Genomic DNA, 22,595 nt, shown 5'->3' with positions numbered 1-22,595 from the left:
ATTTGCTTGTGGGACTGGGCTTCTTTGTAGTTAGCATCAGGCAAGATATCTTTTGATATGTCTTCAAATCTTTCAAAATCATTCCTCAAAGTGTGTAAGTGGTCTGCTAATGATTGACAGAGGTCTGCACATGTTTTCAAATCCAATTCTTTTTCTTGGAGAGCTTGACCTGTGTGGTAAAAGTGTTGTAAAATTTCATTCCACATGATCAACATGAATACAGACTCTAGTTCTTGCATCTTGTTTGCAATGTTTTCTGCCTCTCTTGTAGTTTCTCCCTTTTGTGGTTGGTCTTCAGCTATACTTTCTAATGCATCCACAATCTTTGAGTAGGACTCCAGAATTGCACTTGTTGCCACTGCATGTGCCTCCCAGTGAGTTTTAGAAAGAGATTTCAACACACGATCATTGCCCAAATATATTTTAAGAACTGCCCATTGGTGTGTTGAGGCAGAGAAAATGTATAAAGTAACTGGACTGTTGAGAAAAAACTTACTGCCACCGGACAGCAATCAACTGCACTGCGGCCAACAAGATTGAGAGAGGGTGCAGCACATGGTATGAATATGGCATATTTGTTCTGTTCTAAAAGCTTCTTCTGCGTTCCTTGATAACGCCCTGACATGCTGGCAGCGTTGTCAGAAGACTGACCTCTGCACTTTGAGAAATCTATTTTGCAAACTAGGCACAGATAATGCAGTACTTGATTTGCCATTTCTTCACCAGTGTGGCTTTTCAAATTGAGGAATGTTATAAATTGTTCAACTGGTTTTCCATCTGTGGGAGACACATAGTTTAGTACAATACTCAATTGATCAATATGTGAAAGATCAGGTGTAGAGTCGACAGATAAACTGAAGTACCCAGCAGTACTTATTTCATCCACAATAGCTGAACAAACTTTGTCACTCATTAGACCAATGAGTTCATCACATATGGTCTTGGATAAGTATGATGGGTTACCTTTGCCAGCATTCCCATATTTTGAGATATGGCCTGCTAAAAATGGGTAAAACTGAGCCACAAGCTCCAACAATCCCAAGAAATTTCCATTCTGCAATGATCCAAATGTGTCATTTGATCCCCGGAAAGGCAGACCATGTTCAGCTAATGTTTGAATAACAGCTATAACACAGATTTCAGAGTAACAGCCGTGTTAGTCTGAATTCGCAAAAAGAAAAGGAGTACTTGTGGCACCTTAGAGACTAACCAATTTATTTGAGCATAAGCTTTCGTGAGCTACAGCTCACTTCATCGGATGCATACTGTGGAAAGTGTAGAAGATCTTTTTATACACACAAAACATGAAAAAATACCTCCCCCCACCCCACTCTCCTGCTGGTAATAGCTTATCTAAAGTGATCACTCTCCTTACAATGTGTATGATAATAGAGAAGCTATTACCAGCAGGAGAGTGGGTTTGTGGGGGGGGGGGGAAGAGAAAACCTGGATTTGTGCTGGAAATGGCCCAACTTGATTATCATACACACTGTAAGGAGAAAAGGAGTACTTGTGGCACCTTAGAGACTAACCAATTTATTTGAGCATGAGCTTTCGTGAGCTACAGCTCACTTCATCAGATGTTTACCGTGGAAACTGCAGCAGACTTTAGATAAGCTATTACCAGCAGGAGGGTGGGGTGGGGGGAGGTATTTTTTCATGCTTTGTGTGTATAAAAAGATCTTCTACACTTTCCACAGTATGCATCCGATGAAGTGAGCTATAGCTCATGAAAGCTTATGCTCAAATAAATTGGTTAGTCTCTTAGCTATAACACACTGCAAGACATGTTGCCAGTATTCACGCTCCCTTTAATTTGTTCTTCCAATTTTTGTGTCAATCCAAAGCCCTGTCTTGAATTTAAATATGTCAACATTGAATCTCTGTGAGTAGTGCTATTTTCATGTTGTTCAATTAAAATAATATTCTGCTAGTCACTAAATCCATCTGCAGCAAACTGGGATGTTAAAGGTTTATATTCAAAAAGTTTGCAAACAAAAGAGTCCACAGACACTGTTGATGGTGAATACAGTAGCCATTCTCAAGTGTATTTCTCACCATTCACTTTCATGCCGAAAAATATTTTTTGTGGACAATATCTTGTTTGTTTGCCATTGGTAAAAGTCCAACGTGATTTCTCAAATGGCCCAGTGTGGTGTTGACAGTCATTTGGTCCATGATCTATCCAGTAAGCTACATCATGGATACTGAAATCAACCCACATACCAGGATCTTTTCTCCTATTATTTACAGTATGAGCAGGTTCAGTCTCTGACACATCCACACCTTCTAGAACAATGTCTGTTTTACCACCAGGAGTAGGATGATCAGTTACAGTCTTTGACACATCCACATGTTCTGGAATGGTGTTTGTTTCACCAGTAGAAGAAGGGTCAGTCTCTGAAACACCTACAGGTTTTGGAACGATGTCTGTGCTACTGAGAGAAGATGTTGCTTCTGATGGATTCGCTTTGAAAAATGATGTCAGCTTTGGAAGATTTTGGAAAATTTCACTAGTTTTTTGTTTCTTTTCTTCCTCCAGTTTACATTTCATCCTGCCCCTTATCACAGTTATCTGAACTTAAAAAAAAACAAATTACACAACGTACACTATTTTTATGTATATATATAATATATATATATAAGAAAGAAAAAAAGAATCAACTACGTATAACTCAGAAGAATATATCAATAATAAAACATAAATTTATTGCAATACATGACAAGATCTGATTTTCTCACATTATTTCATCCCAGGTAGGACACCCCCCTGGTTTAGGTGCGGATAAGTAATAAAAAGAGAACAGAAAAACGGGAGAAGAGTATGTAGTGAAGTGTAAGGAAGTCTAAGAAAGTTCTGATTTTTCTGATGACTACTTTGATGCTTTTTTTGAAATATCAAATATCAATTTTTTTCAAAAAAAATCTCCTTTTTTTTGGTGCCCCCTTCTTTGCTGGTGCCCTAAGCACGTGCTTAGTCTGCCTATTGGGTAATCCAGCCCTGATAATTACACCATCAAATAATTTCACACAGATCACCAAAGAGCCTTCTAACAGTATCAGTTTTGGACACTACTAACCTAGACTGGACTTGAACCAATTAACTGCAGGTGAAAGGCTTCATCATCCCTATTACCATTTTCTTGAATTGACAGTACTGCCAACCCCATGTGTTCAACTATTATGATTCAGACGCCCCAAAATCACCAGTTTGGTTTTAAAAATCATGTGATGTTAAAATAATAATATATTTGGGGTTCTTTTTATTTGCCTTCTGGTCAGAGTCTTTAGGTTCACGTTTCACTGCACCAGCAGAAACTAGCATTTTTTTAAAAAACAAAAGCTGAAATTCTCATGGAATCACATGAGTCCAGGAGCTTGGAGCTTTAAGAAAAACACCAAATATAGTGATGCTTGCAATAAAATCATGAGAGATGGAAACCTTTAGGAAAATTCAGAGCTATGGTATTGGGGACTATTTTAGTACAAAACAAAACCCACTATGTGTTGTAAAAATAAACACTAACTCCCACACACATCCATATGCCAAGTCTAAAGAGACAAGCTTCTCACATGGGGGGCTCACACGAGCTAGGGAGAAGCACTCTTGAATCTTCAATAATCATTACTGCTCCTTAGCTGTCACTCTGTGGGGTTCCTTGTCTGGGATGGTTCCAGTCTGCTCTTCCCCTGGCATGAATGAAGCTCTGCTCTGCACAGTGCAAGGGACCTATAGCCCTTGTACAGGATCACAAATCTAGATCCAAGCCCTCGTACAGCATAAACATACTGGTTTTGATCATTTGTCCCCTACCTGTGTGGCAATGCTGGGAGAAGCAGGATTTACTTCTTTGCCATTGTTATATTCCTTTCCACCAGCACCATTCATTTTGAGATATACAGTACACCTTTTCTAGCTGCCACTTATTTTTTCTTCATTTTAGTTATATAAGTTAGTAGTTGCCAGCACACAATCTACAAGAGAAATTCTGCACAAGCAGTTTATATCTCCAATAGAATTTTCTTACTACTACTGTAAAACTATCAGGAGAATAGTGAGGACAAATATTTTTAAAGAGCTATGTTTGGTGCCAGTTGGAAACAGAACAGTACATCTATCAAAAGGCTTCTTACGTCAGAGGACATCTGTTATATTGCAACTAGCAAAAAACGTATATAGCTTTATTAATATTCTTTACGGCTTCTGGCTTTGAGACTAAAAGTATGAGCTCACATGAGCCATAGCAGTTCACATATAATCTGTAAGTCATTTCAGCGGATATCATCTTTCATTTGTCAGCTCAGAAATTGACAAACTCTGTGCAATGTCTGTTATTGACTGCACAAGCTGATACTTTCTTAGTAATTATCTCAGTCCACATATCTGAATTTAAATGTATAATTCACATTCTTTTGAAGTTGTAGGACTCTTGGCTCCCTCATCCCTCTGCATCATGTTTGATAAAATTAGCTCCTATTTAACATTAATAATTACATTTTCCCTCATGCATAAGGAATAGTACAGCTCAAATTCCCCCAATAAATACATATTTTTGCTGCAATATTTTGCCCATGGAAGCAGTACCGTCATCCTCAAATGTTCAAAAGTCATGAGCCAGGACCATCCAAATCATGAGCTTTTAAAAAATAAAATAAACTGGGGGCTGTTTTTATTTGGGTTCTGATTTTTGAGCCTTCATGATGCACTTGGGTCACATTTTCAAGGTTTATTCTACAACCACAAGGGCTAGAAATTTTTTTGGGGGAAGGGGCGATGTTAAATAAATGATAGCTGAGGTTCTCACATAAGTAGTTGTCAGCCTTTAAATAAAACATCAAATATTGTGATACTCATAAAAGTGGAGAAGGAGCTGTGTTGATTTGAAAATTGTTTGATATGAGATGCTGGCATAGGATAAGCATTAAATGAAACTCTCTGATGGTATGTTGTGGGATGAAGATCAAAAAAAGAACACATCCCACTCAGTGCACTGAGACACAGAGGCTTGGACACCGGGACAAGAGCTCCACACAGACTGCATGTTTGGACTTTTGCAGGGGATGAATTTGAAGAATTGTCTGTCAGCTCCTGGAGAGATGGACCAGGCTCAAAAAAGGGGTTAGAGAGCTAGAGTGTGGCAGGAGGGGAAGCACTGCTAGGCTCTTATGAGATTAGGCTGTCCCTATAAGTAAGAAGTAGGAAGGTCACTGAATGGTATTGTTTTGTTTTATGTTCTGCTTACTTGGGTTAAATAAAAGTGTAGTGTTTTCTCAAATCCAGGAGTTTAGAGGTGTCATCAGTTGGTGGGTTTTGAAGAGATCTGCAGAGGTTTTGAAACAAAGTTTGGAAAAGGCTTTCTTGATATTTACAGGCAGGTGATCCTGAGCAGGAGATTAGAGGGGTCAAAAGGCTGTTCTAGTGACCTAGAAACACCAGTGTTGAATAAGGTGTGTCCAAGAAAGGGCAGGTCATGACAGTTGGTCACGCTGTGGAAGCATACTGGGAAGAACTGGGAAGGAGGACTGTGGTCAGTTCTACCTGCAGGTATAAATAGTGATTGAGAGAGAATGGAGTACATTTTAAAAAGATTAAATTAATGTTTGAGCATCCTTCTGCCACCCTACCAAAAATGATGACAAAAATATTTGCTGGTGGAAAGTGAGATTCCTGTTTAATAGGATTAACACTACTATTTCATTCATCCCAGGAGACTTTTCTTTTAAATTTAATACAATCCATAAAACTAGCATTCCAAGGATGGCATGGAAAGTACCTATTCCAGGAGGCAATGTTAAGATAAAACTATCTGGCTGAACACAATTGTGATTGTGAACAAATGAATTAGATGACATGATGCTCACCATGATTTAGTGATCATTCTACACCAGCACAAATCATGTCAGTTATTTACAATGGATGTTAACAAGTTAAGAATGGCCATACTGGGTCAGACCAAAGGTCCATCCAGCCCAGTATCCTGTCTACCAACAGTGGCCAATGCCAGGTGCCCCAGAGGGAGTGAACCGAACAGGTAAGGATCAAGTGATCTCTCTCCTGCCATCCATCTCCACCCTCTGACAAACAGAGACTGACAAACATGGACTTAACCTCCATGAATTTATCTAGTTCTCTTTTCACCTCTGTTACAGTTCTAGCCTTCACAACCTCCTGTGTTAATAAATGAATGGTAGATTACAAGGTAATGCTGACTGATATTATATTTTTAAAAACTGAAAACATTTAACAAAAGACTTTAAGTCGATAAAGTTTGCACCCTGCAACTGCAGTTAGTATATGATTGTAATCATAAACAGTCAGCTACCCCTGAGCAAAATTCTCCCCTCACTTACAGAAGATTAAATAATGTAAAGCTGTATTAAAGTTAGGTCACAGAGTTCTTCACAGAACTTTTTACTGATGACTTTTGTAATGGCTCTTTAAGGAACTTACTTCATAGTCATTCCAGAATGACTTCTAGTCCAGCACCTGTCTCCAAGAGTGTCCAGTTCTGACTGTTTCAGAAGATGGAGTAAAACCTCTGTCGTGGACAGTCATGCAATAAGATGTCTATGGGAGAAGTTTTTCCCTATGCCCCAGCCACTTAGGCCCAGATCCACAAAGTGTTGCAATGCTCAGCATCACAATACTTAACCGTTAGGTGCCTAAAAAATCACTGTGATCCACAAAGCCTGAGCTGGGTGCCTAGACTCCCTATACAATGAATGGAGAGAGAGAGAGAGAGAGGTGCCTTAGGCTCTCCTGTTGAAGTTGTTCTAAAGTGGCTAAATAATGAAACAGTGACTGGAGCAAGGACCTTGGACCCTGGGTCTCATACTTCCCTGGTGGGCAGCCTTACCACCAGACTACATTCTCAGTCATTCTTACTAACCAGATCAGACCCTGCATGCAAGATAAGCGAGCAAACATTCATCTTCCCCAGTTTGTGGATGTGAGATTGGTATCCAGACACCCAGAGTGAGGCAACAGTGTGCATGCCCAGAGGCAGAAACATAGGCACCAAGGGAACTTTTACCCTGAAAACTTAGGCTTTGAATGAGTTTAGGCATTTACAGGCTTTGGTGGGAGTTTTGTGGACCACAGTGGACCCTACAGCTGGGACTAAGGTACCTAAGTCTGGATTTAGATGCCCAGGTAAAAAAGTATTAGGCACTTACATATAAGTCCTGCTAAACTCTTCATCTGCATGTTGTCTTCCAGGAATGAATGTCACAGGTTAATTATGACTTCTGAAATGACTTCCTTTTGTCATTATTAAATTTGTCTCCTTTTAATTTCAGTAGGTATCTCTTGTCCTTGCATTAGGAGAGAGGGTAAGTAGGTGCACCCAATTTACTTTCTCTGTATCATTTATTATTTTACATACCTCTATTATGGCATTACTTATTTATCTTCTCTCTAAAGTAAATAGTTCTTATCTTTTAGAATCTCCCCTCATATGGAAGCTTCTGATCACCTTTGTTGTCCTTCTTTCGGCTTTTTCCAATTCTACTGTGTACTTTTTGAGCTGGGATGTCCAAGAAAGGAATGCAGTATTTATGAGGATAATGTTCCATCAGTACTGTCAGGCTGTCTGGAGTGGTTCACGAATGTGGGTGCCAACTTCAGGGCAGACTGTTATTAACCAGAGTACAAACCCCAAGCTGGTTGCAGTAGCGCTGGAAGTTTTTAGAGTGCTGCAGCTGCACTCCCCTTTACCCCTGTCTGCACCGCTCACCATCCCCTAGATCTGGGGCTGGTGCAGGGGAATGGATAAGGGGGCTGAGGCTGGGGCCACAATGAGTGCGGGGCTGGCAGTTGGGACCCTGGGACTGGGGCCGGCAGCCAGGCACGATGCTGACAGCAGAGCCCCCGGGCGTGGGGCCAGCAACCAGGACCCCATGCAAAACCTGGGGGTGCTGCAGCACCCCCCGCATGCCTCGTTCCCACACCTATGGCTGGTTGTGTGCTCTATAATTAGATTTCCCCAACCAAGTATCAAGTGTGAAATCCTCAAGCACTATAACAGCTTTAACTTGGAGTCACATGCCCTTGGACATGCTGGTCTATCTTGCCACCCAGGCAAGCTTGCCTTTGTAAGAGATGGTCCCTTACACCAAAAATCATAACAATATTCAGTTCCAAAGGACTTACGCCAAGTTAATTGTACCTTAAATCTCTTACCAAAGACAACGCTTGTAGCCAATCCTCTAACAACCTAACTAAAGGTTTATTTGCTAAGAAAAGAAATGAGAGTTATTTACAAGGTTAAAGCAGGTAACATACACACACAAATGAGTTACAATCTTACATTGCAAAAGATGATAGTAGCTACTATATGTGCAAGCGCTACATGTCCTTTAGGGCTAACCCAAATTAAGCAGCTTGGGGATCCCTTACTTATGCTCAGAAATATTGCATTCTCTGAATTCTAAGCAGAATAGTGATGATAATTTCTCTTTAACGGGGATTTTTATTCCCTTCCCCCAGCACTCAAGCTGTGATGGGACAAGGGCTTGTGCAGGTACCCTCTTCACCGATGTGGGGCAAGCAATAAACATAGTCTTTTGCCCACTGATGTTGCACAATGGTTTGTCTAGTGTCTATATACCACTGCTTGTGGTAAACTAGTATTCCACACTTGGTAATGCTTCTCTCCTAACTGTGGGATTTTATGGGTTCAGCAAACACTTTTATAGTTACAAAGCAAATACTTAAATATTACCTTATAACATGGGGACAGATATTATAAGTAAAAGTAATACATGCAGCATCCTACAAGCATTTCATGAAGTCTAAACACTAAACACATTCTTATAACTCTAATGTCTATTTTAACAATACTAACACACAAGCAAGCCAGACTGGTTTCCAACTATGCATTTATCAGTGTTCAGTGAGGCCCAGGGGCCTTAGCATAACCTGGCACCTGCTCTGCCAACGTCACAAATACCTCTCATGGGGTTTCAAAGTAAGCTAGGAAATACAGAACACCACCCCCTCTATTCTTAAGTGTATCTTAATGCATCTCATTCTTTAGATTCTCCTTCTCAGATAAAATTGTCAGAGGATTGGGTGTATGTGCAATTGTCCACTAGAGAGCAGGCTGAGACCAACAAACCCTTTTTATTTGTGTCTTAGCCAATTTTGAACCCAGGTGTTTCAGTGTAAATTGTTAGGACATTAAAGCACTGCACCGTCTAGCCTCCATTGTTAGTTTATAAATTGCTATCAAAGTTGATGGATATAGCTTGTGAAGCTTAGTGACCCAAGGTGGTAATAATAAAGTATTCTGGAACCTGGATAACATTTTATTCTGTCATTCCAGTTTTCTTGTTCTGGTGACATCAACTAATTTGTACTGGTTTACAGGGAATTTCTATATCCAGCTCTTTAGCCAGAGTCTCGGTTTCCTTACATTGCTCTTACTCTTTTCTGTCAGACTGAATTTCTTTCAGAAAAAAAATATTGCTTGATATTGATTCCAGTGCACTAGATAATTTCAGGTTCTCACACTGTAGTTCATCTGAAGCACTGCTCAATGTTTTCCAAAGGCTGAAAGCCTTTGTACAAAAGAGCAGTTCTTAAATCCTTTGAAAGATTCTTAAAATCCATTAAAAAGACCCTATGAATTGAAACACTTTCTATTGTTATTAAAATTGAACCATATCATAGGGAGTTGTATCAGCAAAACCAGCAAGTTTTCAAAAAAAGCCATAAAGCTTTTATGTTTTCTAGACTATTTCTTACTGTGCTTGTATAAAATGTTTAGCTTGTGTGGAGAAAAATATGGATCTGCAAAGACAAATGTACAGTGAAGACCTTTGGAGATTTCCTTGTTAGCTGCCTCTACAGATTCTTCAGGACTGTTGTTGCAACTATAAGGAATTTCTTGGTGGACTTGCCAGTAAATGACTAATGTCACATTTCAACTTCCCTCTGCTTCATCAATATTGAAAAATAAATTAATATTTTATGTTATTTTGATTGCTTTATTTTCCCCTGCAGCTCTAAACTGAGAGTAGCCTCAAAGCAAAAATAACTTCTATTAACTTCAACCCTTACAACCCTAATATTCCTCTCTAGTATTGGAGGGATAAGAGCAGAGAATAACCAGCTCATACCTCTCCTTCAACACTGCCCATAGGCCTACCTCACCTAAGTACTTTTCAAAAGTACCTAAAGTTCCCCCCTGAGGGCAGGCAACATCCTGCTTACTGACTTCATCACCCCTCCAGCTCCTTAGCACAGAGCTGCTCTGGGCTCCATGAAAGGATTCTCCACCTGTCCTGTCTAAAAGTTGCCCTTCCCTGCTGAATAAATGCTGCTTTAATTTATAATGATTTTAGAACTGTAATATCATTAACTCAATACCAACACAAACTGGAAAATAAAGAATAACATAATTACAGAGGAAGACACACCACATGGAAAATTTCAGCCCAGATGATTAAAGATTGGCAGCTAGAAGCAACTGAAAATAGGGTCTTACAATACAAAAGTGTGGGGCAATCTTAAGTATGATACCAGCTCTACCTATGATATAAATTAAGCCTACCAACAGCTACATTTTCTCCTTACATCTATAGGGTAAGCAGACAATTCCTGTTCCCTTTAAGCTAGGGTGTTAAATATATTGCTCATGGACCAGATCCAGCCCACTGTGCACCTTTGACACATCAAAGCAGCTTTCAGCTGTTCCTCTGTAGTTAGTTCAAAGAAGCTGAGAGAGACAGGGACAGAGCATGAGTGGGAGAAACAGAGAAAAGAGGTCATACCTCATACCTGATAGGGCACAAGTATCTGCTCCAAGCACAACAGCCATGGCTCAAAATGGGGGCTTCTTTTCAGCCTCTCCTGCTATGTCTCTGCCACCAACCTTGTAGCACTGGGCTCAGAGGAGCACTTACCCCTGTGGACCCCTACCACAGTAGGCTCAGGTGAGCACTTACTTCCCACTCCTCTTCTTCCCCCAGTTCCTGCCATCACAAGAAAACAGGATCCAGGATAAAAATGCCCCAAGTGTGAAAGGACTAGAGACACAGAGTGGTGGGAAGGGAAGGAGAAGACAAGAGGGTGAAAAGAATCCCAAAGGGGATGGGGAGAATCTCAAAGGGAGTAGTGGGGAAGAGATAAAGAAGGGAAGAAATCCCAAAATGTAAGTGGGTGGGTGGGGAGAAAGAAAAATGCCCAAATTATTATGGGGAAAGGAAAACATCCGAGGTGGGGCTGGGAAGATGGGAAAGATGGAAAATTCACAAAGTGTTGGAAGGCAAGAGGGATACTGGTCATGGGAGGAGTGTACGGAGGGGTAACTTAATGAACAGAGGAAGGGAGATTGTATGAGTGTATTTCCTTTAAAAAAAAAAAGGAAAGAAATCAATGTTTAACTTTGCTAACTAAAGAGGAGTATTCTGAAGTCATAGAAGACTCCAGAATTGGCCTCCTAACAGTGTTTTTTACTTCGGTCCACAGACTATAGCTGAAAGGGTAATTCAGCCCTCACCACAGAAACATTTTGATACCCCTATTTTAAGCCTTCTAGCTCTAAGGCTTACATACAGATACAACACAACTATTTTGTATAGCTTCTTTTATATAGAGAGTTGAGTATCATCAGCGTGATATCTAAGATTAAAGGTAGAGTTAAGATGACTGAAAGGGAGAGGTAGATAGAAAATAGCAGGAGACTAAGAATTAAGCCTTGTGGGACTCCATACAGGAGAAATTTTAGGCTTAGCACAGATAAGGAGGCATCACTGCAAACACAGAGGTTTGATAGGTATACTAAGAATGAAACTGTCAGGAGAATTGTTTGCAATAGCAATGGAAGCTGTCCCACAGGATGGAATGCTTTTCTGAGGTCAAGGAGAATAAGTAGATAGAAGGAAGTTACATCTGCAGAAAAAGGTCAATAACTATAAAAGGAAAACAGTTTCCCTGATATGGCCAAAGTAAACCCCAAATTGCTAATGCTCAAGGCTATTGATATGTGCTGGAAGAGACGAGAAAAGGCTATAAAGAATTTTGCCGAGAAAGGCAAGGTTAAAACTGAAGTGGTGGTAAGAGAGAATGTCATGGTCAGACCTGAAGAAGAGCTCTGTGTAAGTTCAAAAGCTTATCTCTTTCCCCAACAGAAGTTGGTCCAATAAAAGATATTATCTCACCCACCTTGTCTCTCTAATATCCTGAGATCAACATGGCTACAACTCTGCATGGTTAAAGAACGGTTTTTAAGAAATTTATGGACAGTAGCAGATTTTAAAGCATTGGGAACAGGTACAGTACCAGACAATGGGAGTAAGATAGGAAAGCAAGGAAAAGAGACACGAATTAACGATAAAAGATAAAGAGTCAAGAAAGTAGGTAATTTTCATAAAGGGCTGGATGATGTCAAACGTCCACAAAGAACAAGGAAGGGTAAGGAGAGGAAAAAGAAGCTTATAAAAGCATGGGCAGGTATTGCAGGTGGAGGAGATATTCTCATGAAACAGGCAACTTTATACTGAAAACAGAAAACAAATTCCTGGGAAATGACTGGGATTGGCGTGTGGTGTGAGTGGGTGGAGAAGATAATGTTCTGGAAGAGAGGGGGCAAGTATTACCAGAACCATTGGAAATAAGAATCGAAGATTTACTTTGCAATCCAATGGTGTAAAAGGGTTGGCACACACCTCTCACAAGTGCCCCCTTCTGGTTGGGCATGTCTACATTCTTTAGTTCTGGTAACTCCTTTTGGTGGTTCTCAGGCAGGTTTGTCAGTAACACAGCACTCTGGCCACACTGTCTCTATGTTAACCAGCACAAACCCCTTTTGGGGTATATGGTCCACCAGGGCCTATTTCAGTACCTCTCTGGTGGTGTCTCTTTCTAGCCCTCCCTGAGCTGTGGTCTTTAAGTAGTCAAGCCCTGGTATGGGGCTGTATCCCCAGAGCTTCCTTCCTGGAGACACTATCTTCCTGAAGCCCTCCTCGGGCTCAGTCCCTACACAGTTCTAGCAACCAGCCAGGGGCTCCCTCAATGCTCCCCAGGCCCTGCTGCTTTTCAAGGCAGCCAGGCCTACAGTCCTTTCTTCTCCTGCTCTAAGCAACAACTGACTACTGTACTGTTCTGCAGCTCCTTTTATATGGCCCTCCTGGGCCCTGATTGGTTGCTTCCCCTGCAACCACTCTATCCTGCTTGGAGGACCTCTCTACTGCTCCTTCCTTGGTATGGGTGTGACAGAACCCCGAGGCCTCTAGCAGGGGCCTTACGGCCTAGTCCACCCCATCACAAATGGGCATCCTGGTTAAGTGTCTGACGAGAACTTCCAGTTCCTGTGCTGGGCAAGGAGATGGAATCTGTGCTGTTGTCTTTTGAGGTACTGGTCTGTGCCCTTCAGTGCAGCTGGTCTGTGTAACGGGGGGACTTGAAGTGCAAAGAATAGTGTGGGTTTTCATGGAGACAAGTGATTAAAAGCAGAAACTGGTCAGGGCTGTAAATATTAACATATGAGCCAGAAGGAAGGAACGAGCAAATCCAGCTGGAGAATCTATTGGTATCAAAGCAATGAGTAGTGAGACAGGGTAATTTTCTGAGGAGCAAGGCAAAGGACAGCATGTTCAACTGTAACCAGAGTAGTCAGTGTTGATGGGAATGGGTGACAGGGGATGGATCACTTGATGATTACCAGTTCTGTTCATTCCCTCCGAAGATCTGGCATTGGTCGCTGTTGAAAGACAGGATATTGGGCTACATGGACCTTTGGTCTGATCCAGTATGGCCCATTGGCTGTTCTTATGATGGCATGAGTAAAATAAGCAAATTATGGGGGATGAGGAGAAATATTGTATGTCTATGGATATTCTTAAATGAGATGATAAACGAGACAAAGCGGTGACCGTCAAAAATGGAAAGTAAATTACAAGACATATAAAAAGATGTTATCGATATGCTCATTCAAGTCCCCAGTGATGGTGAAGTCTGCAAAAGAGACAACAATCAAGGAGAAGATATTAAAGAGTTTTCTCCTTCCCCCAAGGAGGAAGCTGGATTTAGGAGGCTGGTATACCACAGAGATTTTGAGACTGGAAGACAGAGAATAAGATGTTCAAAAAGAGAAGAGATCTTGGAGGAGAGAGTAGAAAACTTGAATTCAGTGTTGGTCATACCTTCAATACCACCATCTTTACCCAAGCTGTTCAAAGAAGCAACATCTTGGGAACATAAGGAAGCAGTTTATGCAAGCTGGCAGCAGTCTGAGTATGGGAAAGAGATCACCTTTACAAGAAATAAATTAGCAAAAATAGTCCCATATCAATGTAGAAAATCCCAAGAATATGGCGAAAAATTAGCCATATTCCTGGGATTTCTCTACATTGATTCTTTTCCTGAGTAATTGATGAACAGTTGCCAAGTGGTTAAATATTTAGCATATGAGTCTTTTTTGCAGCTAACTGGCTTCTCCATTGCAAGGACATCTCAAACGTTTGTAATCCACTTGATAGATTAAGTGGCTAAATGTAATATTACGTATTGACATCTATACAAATGTGCTTGCAGTAGGCATTGCTAAAAACTCTTAAGAAAAAAGAAAAGAAAACTCAGGAGGAACTTAACCTCCGTCTTTATATGATAGGTTTTCTGAAATACTACACTTTTCTTCACTTTCTCCTTCTCTGGAACAAAAGAGAAATGAATGGTGAAACAGCTAAAATGTCAAATACATAGGCAACAAAAAGAGTGGGTGAAGTACTTACATGAAAGAGGTTTTGCTTGAACCCGTTTCTTCCAGAGCTCACGCCTACTTTAAAGGTAACTTTAAAGTACCATATTCCTGTGACGCTGTCAATTAGGGCTGAATGTCCCTGTTCTGCTGAAGGATTCAAACTTCTTTTGACAACAATGCCAGATAAATTTCACTATTATATTTTAAAATATATTTTATTATAATTTTTGTCCTAAAATATCAGTTTTTATATTAAAACTGTCACAGAATAGTCTGAATAGTTATTTTACTAACTGTATCCATTTCTTTGTGGTTTTTTTAACATGATCCTGTTTGCAAAATAAGAGATCAGATTTTTCTCTGTTATTTTTGGAATTTTATATATTATTCCTTGGCTGGAAAATGTAGTGGATGTAGACAGAGGGAATTGTTCGCAAAGGTACCTAATCATTTTAGATTATGAAAAATTCACTGGAGGGAGCACTACCACATTCTGGCTAAACAACAAAATACTGCAAGAAACAATTGCTAATAATTTTACTGAAATATATTATTTCTTCAGGGCACAGAAGAGAAAAAAATAATTTGTTGTATGTGCGTAGCATAAAGAAATAAACTGCTTTTTAAATGTTAAATATTTATTATGGTTTATCTTCGGAACCATAAACTTTGCAAGTAAGAAAAATAAGTCGGAAAAAAATCTAATTTAGAATGGATAATTGTAGCATTAATTCTCTGTTTTACACTTAGGGAAGGCACATATATGCATACAGATACCAGAAACTTGTTTAACTGCTAAATTATTCTCTGGAAAATAAGATTTATTCAGTAAGTGTTCTTTAACTTTCCATGACCAACCATAATCATGTCTTTCATTTCACCTTCAGGCTCCTGTTTTCCCTGCAGATAATTATTTCATTAATTTTCTTTTCCTTTTACATTTTTTTTGTTTCAGTTAACTATAACTTTGCAAAAACATTTTCTGTACATATGAAATTAACAGAGTTAGAGACATGATTATGTAGTCCTTGCTCAGACATTAAAGTAAATGGAAATTCTGCCTGAGTATAGGCTGCAGAACTGATCTCTTGTATGCCTGGCTACTGCATTGATGGACTTTTCAGGTTTACAAATGAACAGGAATATATATCTGAAATGAAACATCTTCCATCGTGTAGTTTCCCATGCTCAAAAATGATAAGTTGCTGATTCAGAACTCTAAAGAAGCTCTTTACATTTAAGAGATAAGGACCTCTGTTTTGAGCCTACTATAAGTGTCCACTTCTGCTCCCGTTGACTTCAATGGGAGCAGTATCAAACACTTAGGATTGGATTTTTGCCAGTTCTTTTGTATACTCTCTACTGCCTCCTCGCAGTCCTGTGCAGCAGACAGCCATAAGTGCAATTCGTTCTTGCACTCATTTGAGTGCCACGACTGCAGAACAAGTGCAGCTAGCTACCCTAACAGGATAGACAGGAAATTAGACCACGGAGAGCTGGGAGAGCTGGCCAGCCACAGAAAGGAGCACTTAACTAGTGTTATATTATGCACTGGATCTTGAATCTTTAAACTTGCACTGTATTAGACACTGTATATGTAGGTATACTCCAGTTGTCCGAATATCTTTTGAGACAGCCAAAACTTTTGACTAGGTGGTGGATAAATGCAATTCACTTTCTATATTAATTTCATATTCTGGGGACAAAAATGAATTTTATATAACCTAATATTTTGATAATTGGGGTTTGACTAAATAAGATTTACTTGTAAAACATCTGCGTGGAATGCACATAGTGTGTGTGTGTCTATGCAAAGACCCAAGAGTAAGACGCAATATGTGACAGACCCTCAATGAGGAACACAAAAATTATTCATGCAAGAAACTTAAAATGCTGTTGGTTTAATCTCCTTAAATTTGCTAGTCTCTAAGGTGCCACAAGTCCTCCTTTTCTTTTTGTGGATACAGACTAACAGGGCTGCTACTCTGAAACCCTTCATTTAAACTATAACCCCAGTGCCATGGTTAGAGCCCTGCAAACTCGCGGATATCTGCTTTATATCCCTGGACCATTTCTGCGGATCACAGGATGCGGATCCAAATTTTGTATCCCCTCAGGGCTCCATCCAGGGTCACTTACTCCTGATGTAAATAATTTCCAGCCACCGAGGGTGAGAATCCGAGATGTCCCTGGGAACGAGGGACATCTGCAAGCTGCGCGTGGGTGTCCAAAGTCTGCCCTCCGCTCCCATGGCTTTTGTGGTGAGCAGAGCTATGGGCACTGGAGGGCAGACAAGATATTTTAATCATACGCTACTATTAAGGGGGGGTGGGGGTGCGGGGCTGCCTTTTCGGTGACTTCACATGCGGGTACCCCCAGGGGGCTGCCGGCACTTAGTCCGGGGCAGGGGACCACGCGGACATCCTGCCAGCAGCGGAGGCCCGGGGACCAGTTCCTCCTTCGCAGCCTCCCGCGCTGAACAGCCATGAACCGGAGCCGGGTCTGCGCCGCCTCACCTCCGTGGGACTACGACTCCCAGCGTGCCATGCTGCGCGGGCCGCCCCGCCGCGTGGCATGCTGGGAGCTGCAGCCCCAGCCTCTGCCGTGCGCTCCCCGCCCGGCCACCGGCCCCCTGCCGGATCCCCGCGCGCGCCCCAACGCGACCGGCGGGGCGCGCTCACGCGGCGGGGGCGGGGCACAGCGGCTCCGCCCTCTTCTGCTTTGGCGCCAAAGAGCAGGGGCGCAGCGCGGGCAGCGGCGGAGTTGGCGTGAGCGAGATGAACGGGGATCAGCCCAGCTCCTGCGGCCAGCTCAACGGGTACAGCCCGCGGGCTCCATCCCGCAGGCGGGGGGGATTCGGCCCCGGCCGCCTCCACCCTCCCCGGCCCGGCTGCGCTCCTGCCCTGCCCTGCCCGTGCTTTGCCGCGCCGGCTGAGGCGCACGCTGTGGAGCAGCCCCGGCCGGGTGACAGCAGCGCGGCGCGGGGTTCATTGCTGCTCTTCCACGGTGCAGGGAGGGAATCCACAGAAGGGGGGGCGGCTCAGGCAGCTGCTGGATGCCCCCTGGGCCGGGGGTGGGTGGGTGGATGGATGGTATGGAAAGGAGGACAGTGAGTGGGGGATTGGGGCTGGCATCGTGGATGGGGCAGCGCACGGTACCACGGGCCGATGATGTGAAAGCTGTGCCGCAGGCCCCTTCAAATAGCAGCCGCCCTGTGCATTAGGGGTGAGGCCGGTTTAATAATGTGTCCATCGCGCTAGGGTCTAGGTGAGTGCTACGCACCAGCAGGGGGGGTTTAGCATCTTAGGCCTCAAGTTCAGATCCTCAGTGTCAGTGGATCCCTTCCGAATTAAATAAATTGAGTCCAAATGTAGTTTATTGCCAGTGCGAGAGTGTTCCCAAGTTCACATTTATTAGACTTGCTTTGCCAAATCTGATTTAAAATCTTTCCTCATAAGAGGGCTTCTGCTTCTTCCCTTGAGTCTGTTCCACAACCTGTTAGATTTTACTGTCTGGAAGCTTTTTCTGTTATTTAGTCCAAATTTCCCCTGTCACTTATATCTAGTTATTTCTGGTTATATGCTACTTTGTTCCACTAAATAATCTGTCTCTTTGATGTTTACATCCTTCAGCTATATCTTTCTGAAAATATCTTTAAAAAGGCCTTTACTGTTCATGGATGCTACACTCCTCTTGGCAGGGGTTTGGATAGGTCCCATGTGAGGAGAGATTAAAGAGACTATTCATCTTGAAAAAGAGGAGACTAAGGGGGGATATGATAGAGGTTTATAAAATCCTGAGTGGAATGAAGAAAGTGAATAAGGAAAAGTTATTTACTTGTTCCCATAATATAAGAACTAGGGGCCACTAAATGAATGGTGGGCATCGTAATGGACAGCAGGTTTAAAACAAATAAAAGGAAGTTCTTCACACAGCTCACAGTCAACTTGTGGAATTCCTTGCCTAAGGACGTTGTGAAGGCTAGGACATTAACAGGGTTTAAAAGAGAACTAGATAAATTGATGGAGGTTAAGTCCATAAATAGCTATCGCCATAATGGCAGGATGGGTACTGGATGGCAGACAGGATACTGGACTGGATGGACCTTTGGTATGACCCATTATGGCTGTTCTCATGTTTCCTGATAGTTTGTATTTGCTCCTGTGCCCTTGGCCAAAATTTCCATGCACAGACCCTTCCTGCAGCGTGCTAATTAATTGCTGCTCCCCAACCCAAGATATGGCAGTAAATCAGTGTAGCTATTTGTATGAAAATACTACATATTTTGCAAGGTCGTTGAGATTAAGTGTGTAATGTAAAAGTAACTTTACCATCACTGGTTATCCTCTAGACACTCTAAAAACTTCAAACCCCATTGAAAAATGGGTTTTAACATATCTTGATATAATAATTGTTTGGAGTTTTTTAAAATGGTTGCACACTCTAACTGGGGTAGGTTGTGGCAGAATGTATATACAGTCTTGTCCATCTGTGCCAGCTGTATTGCTTTATTATGACAACAATTCCAAGTTTCAAGCAAAGATTGGAGGATTCTGGGGTTACTTATCACAAGTAATCATTTTGAAAACTGTCACAAATTTGCCATGGTGATTGTATATTGGCTCTCTTGTGGACTTAAGCCCTTGTCCTGTAATTATCAGGGGGTAGCCGTGTTAGTCTGTATCCACAAAAACAACAAGGAGTCCGGTGGCACCTTAAAGATTAACAGATTTATTTGAGCATAAGTTTTTGTGGGTAAAAACCTTACTTCTTCAGACATCTGTGAATGCAAAATACTGTGTGACTTGTGGAAACATTATTCACTCTTACAGAGTATTCAAGAGGGACTGATTATTGCCAAAAGGCCTGGAAATTGTAAACATAAACAGTATTATCTTCTGTAAAGATTTTGATTATAGCCAATCTTCTATGTGGGGGGTAACATTCAATTTTAAGGAATGCTCTTTATTCTTTGCTGGAAAATAGATATTTATATATATTTAAGTATCACCCCTCAATAACCATATGGGGGAGGGAAGAAAATCTAATTAAAATAAAGGAATCAACTAATTTTCTTGACTAGAGGCTATAAATAAAACAATTAGAGGTATGGGGAGGAAAGTTAATAGCCAGAGGTCAAGTCCACATGTTCCTTGTGCCTCTCGGGGAGGTGGAGCGTCACCCAAGTGTTATGCTATACAAAGCACACGGGATCTTATATAAGAGTGAAGGCAAATCCGCCATATTTATTGAAATTACAACAGTTAGCATATGTTTTTTCAGTCACACACAGATACACATCATGCAGAGAGTCTTGCCAGTTGGTTTTTATAGATACCAGTCTGTTGTAGCTCGAGTCAATCTAATGGCCAGTTAAATTGAACACAAGTGAGGAGCTGGGTTCTGTCGGTCGCGATCGGATCCTCCGAGGTTTTGCAGGACTGAACCCAGAGTTCCATGGCAAAACACCCCATTTTTATAGTTGTAAATTCCCATATGAGTCCATGCATTTTGAAATGTCATCCTGTAATCATTAGTCCTTAAGTGGTGTTAATCTTGGAGTTTTCTGCTGTTGTCATTTGATGGTTATTGTCAGGCTTCCCATTGTTATCTCCGATTTGTTGTCTCGCCGGGTGCCTGCCTCACCTCTGAGGTCATCAATGCTGCTAACATGTTTAGCCTCAGACACAATGGATATATATGGTTTTCTCACCCCCCCCCTCACAAAGCCACTCTCCTGCTGGTAATTGCTTATCTAAAGTGACCACTCTCCTTACAATAAAAGAAAAGGAGTACTTGTGGCACCTTAGAGACTAACCAATTTATTAGAGCATAAGCTTTCGTGAGCTACAGCTCACTTCATCAGATGCATATCGTGGAAACTGCAGCAGACTTTATATATACACAGAGAATATGAAACAATACCTCCTCCCACCCCACTGTCCTGCTGGTAATAGCTTACCAATACCTCCTCCCACCCCACTGTCCTGCTGGTAAGCTATTACCAGCAGGACAGTGGGGTGGGAGAAGGTATTGTTTCATATTCTCTGTGTATATATAAAGTCTGCTGCAGTTTCCACGATATGCATCTGATGAAGTGAGCTGTAGCTCACGAAAGCTTATGCTCTAATAAATTGGTTAGTCTCTAAGGTGCCACAAGTACTCCTTTTCTTTTTGCGAATACAGACTAACACAGCTGTTACTCTGAAAGCTCTCCTTACAATGTGTATGATAATCAAGGTGGGCCATTTCCAGCACAAATCCAGGGTTTAACAAGAAGGGGAAATAGGTTACCTTGCATAATAACTTAGCCACTCCCAGTCTCTATTCAAGCCTAAGTTAATTGTATCCAATTTGTAAATGAATTCCAATTCAACAGTTTCTCGCTGGAGTCTGGATTTGAAGTTTTTTTTGTTGTAATATAGCAACTTTCATGTCTGTAATCGCGTGACCAGAGAGATTGAAGTGTTCTCCGACTGGTTTATGAATGTTATAATTCTTGACATCTGATTTGTGTCCATTTACTCTTTTACGTAGAGACTGTCCAGTTTGACCAATGTACATGGCAGAGGGGCATTGCTGGCACATGATGGCATATATCACATTGGTGGATGTGCAGGTGAACGAGCCTCTGATAGTGTGGCTGATGTTATTAGCCCCTTTGATGGTGTCCCCGAATAGATATGTGGGCACAGTTGGCAACGGGCTTTGTGGCAAGGATAGGTTCCTGGGTTAGTGGTTTTGTTGTGTGGTATGTGGTTGCTGGTGGGTATTTGCTTCAGGTTGGGGGGCTGCCTGTAGGCAAGGACTGGCCTGTCTCCCAAGATTTGTGAGAGTGTTGGGTCATCCTTCAGGATAGGTTGTAGATCCTTCATAATGTGTTGGAGGGGTTTAGTTGGGGGCTGAAGGTGACAGCTAGTGGCGTTCTGTTATTTTCTTTGTTAGGCCTGTCCTGTAGTAGGTGACTTCTGGGAACTCTTCTGGCTCTATCAATCTGTTTCTTTACTTCCGCAGGTGGGTATTGTAGTTGTAAGAATGCTTGATAGAGATCTTGTAGGTGTTTGTCTCTGTCTGAGGGATTGGAGCAAATGCGGTTGTATTGCAGAGCTTGGCTGTAGACGATGGATCGTGTGGTGTGGTCAGGGTGAAAGCTGGAGGCAAGTAGGTAGGAATAGCGGTCAGTAAGTTTCTGGTATAGGGTGGTGTTTATGTGACCATCGTTTATTAGAACTGTAGTGTCCAGGAAGTGGATCTCTTGTGTGGACTGGACCAGGCTGAGGTTGATGGTGGGATGTAAATTGTTGAAATCATGGTGGAATTCCTCAAGGGCTTCTTTTCCATGGGTCCAGATGATTAAGATGTCATCAATATAGCGCAAGTATCCTAAAACAAAAGGATGACCATAATCCGTCATAAGGATTGTTCTGGTCAGACAATGAAGATAGAGGAAAAAACTACAAATATGAATAAGGCGGCCAGGGATCTAGGGCCCAATTTTCCTCAGACTGTACTTTACAACTCCATTGACCTCAGTTTACTCTGGTTTGAGAGCAGAGCCAGGGTCATAGTCTATTTCAGGATTCTCCAGGGATTCTCCACTAAATCTTTCATAATTTCTTTCGTAAATTCTTCCTTCCTTGCTGTTAAATCTCCTTCCTAATGTACTTTTGTATGCAGAGGGCTCCTGACTCTGCATTGCTGTGAGGTGTCCTGCTGTCTGATGGGAGGCCATCAGCTGCTGAAAAGTGCCTCTGATGTCCTCTCTTGCAGGGCATTCTCCATTGTCTTGGAGCTCTTAACTAGATTCACAACTTTCTTCTCTTCCTATCCTTCTGATATTTTTAACTGGGATCCTTAGTAACAGCAACTCTAGATTAAAAAAGAAAAGAA

The 22,595-nt window shown here is 41.7% G+C and overlaps 1 protein-coding gene across 3 annotated transcripts in view; it reads left to right on the top strand.

Annotated features, from left to right (window-relative positions):
• Positions 1-17,291: 17,291 nt before the first annotated feature.
• DCTD (dCMP deaminase) overlaps positions 17,292-22,595 on the top strand; it is a 178,747-nt gene continuing 173,443 nt past the window's right edge. The window contains exon 1 of one of the 3 annotated variants that reach the window (XM_073341732.1): positions 17,292-17,523. In XM_073341732.1, the coding sequence (XP_073197833.1) occupies positions 17,483-17,523 (41 nt within the window). In that variant the 5' untranslated portion in view covers positions 17,292-17,482. The remainder of the gene's footprint in view (positions 17,524-22,595) is intronic. The other 2 variants (XM_073341733.1, XM_073341734.1) reach the window with 2 other exon arrangements.

The sequence above is a fragment of the Lepidochelys kempii genome, chromosome 4 (assembly GCF_965140265.1).
Source record: "Lepidochelys kempii isolate rLepKem1 chromosome 4, rLepKem1.hap2, whole genome shotgun sequence".
Classification (NCBI taxonomy): domain Eukaryota; kingdom Metazoa; phylum Chordata; order Testudines; family Cheloniidae; genus Lepidochelys; species Lepidochelys kempii.
The sequence above is the reverse complement of the archived record's forward strand: the minus strand, read 5'-3'. Positions and strand labels throughout refer to the sequence as shown.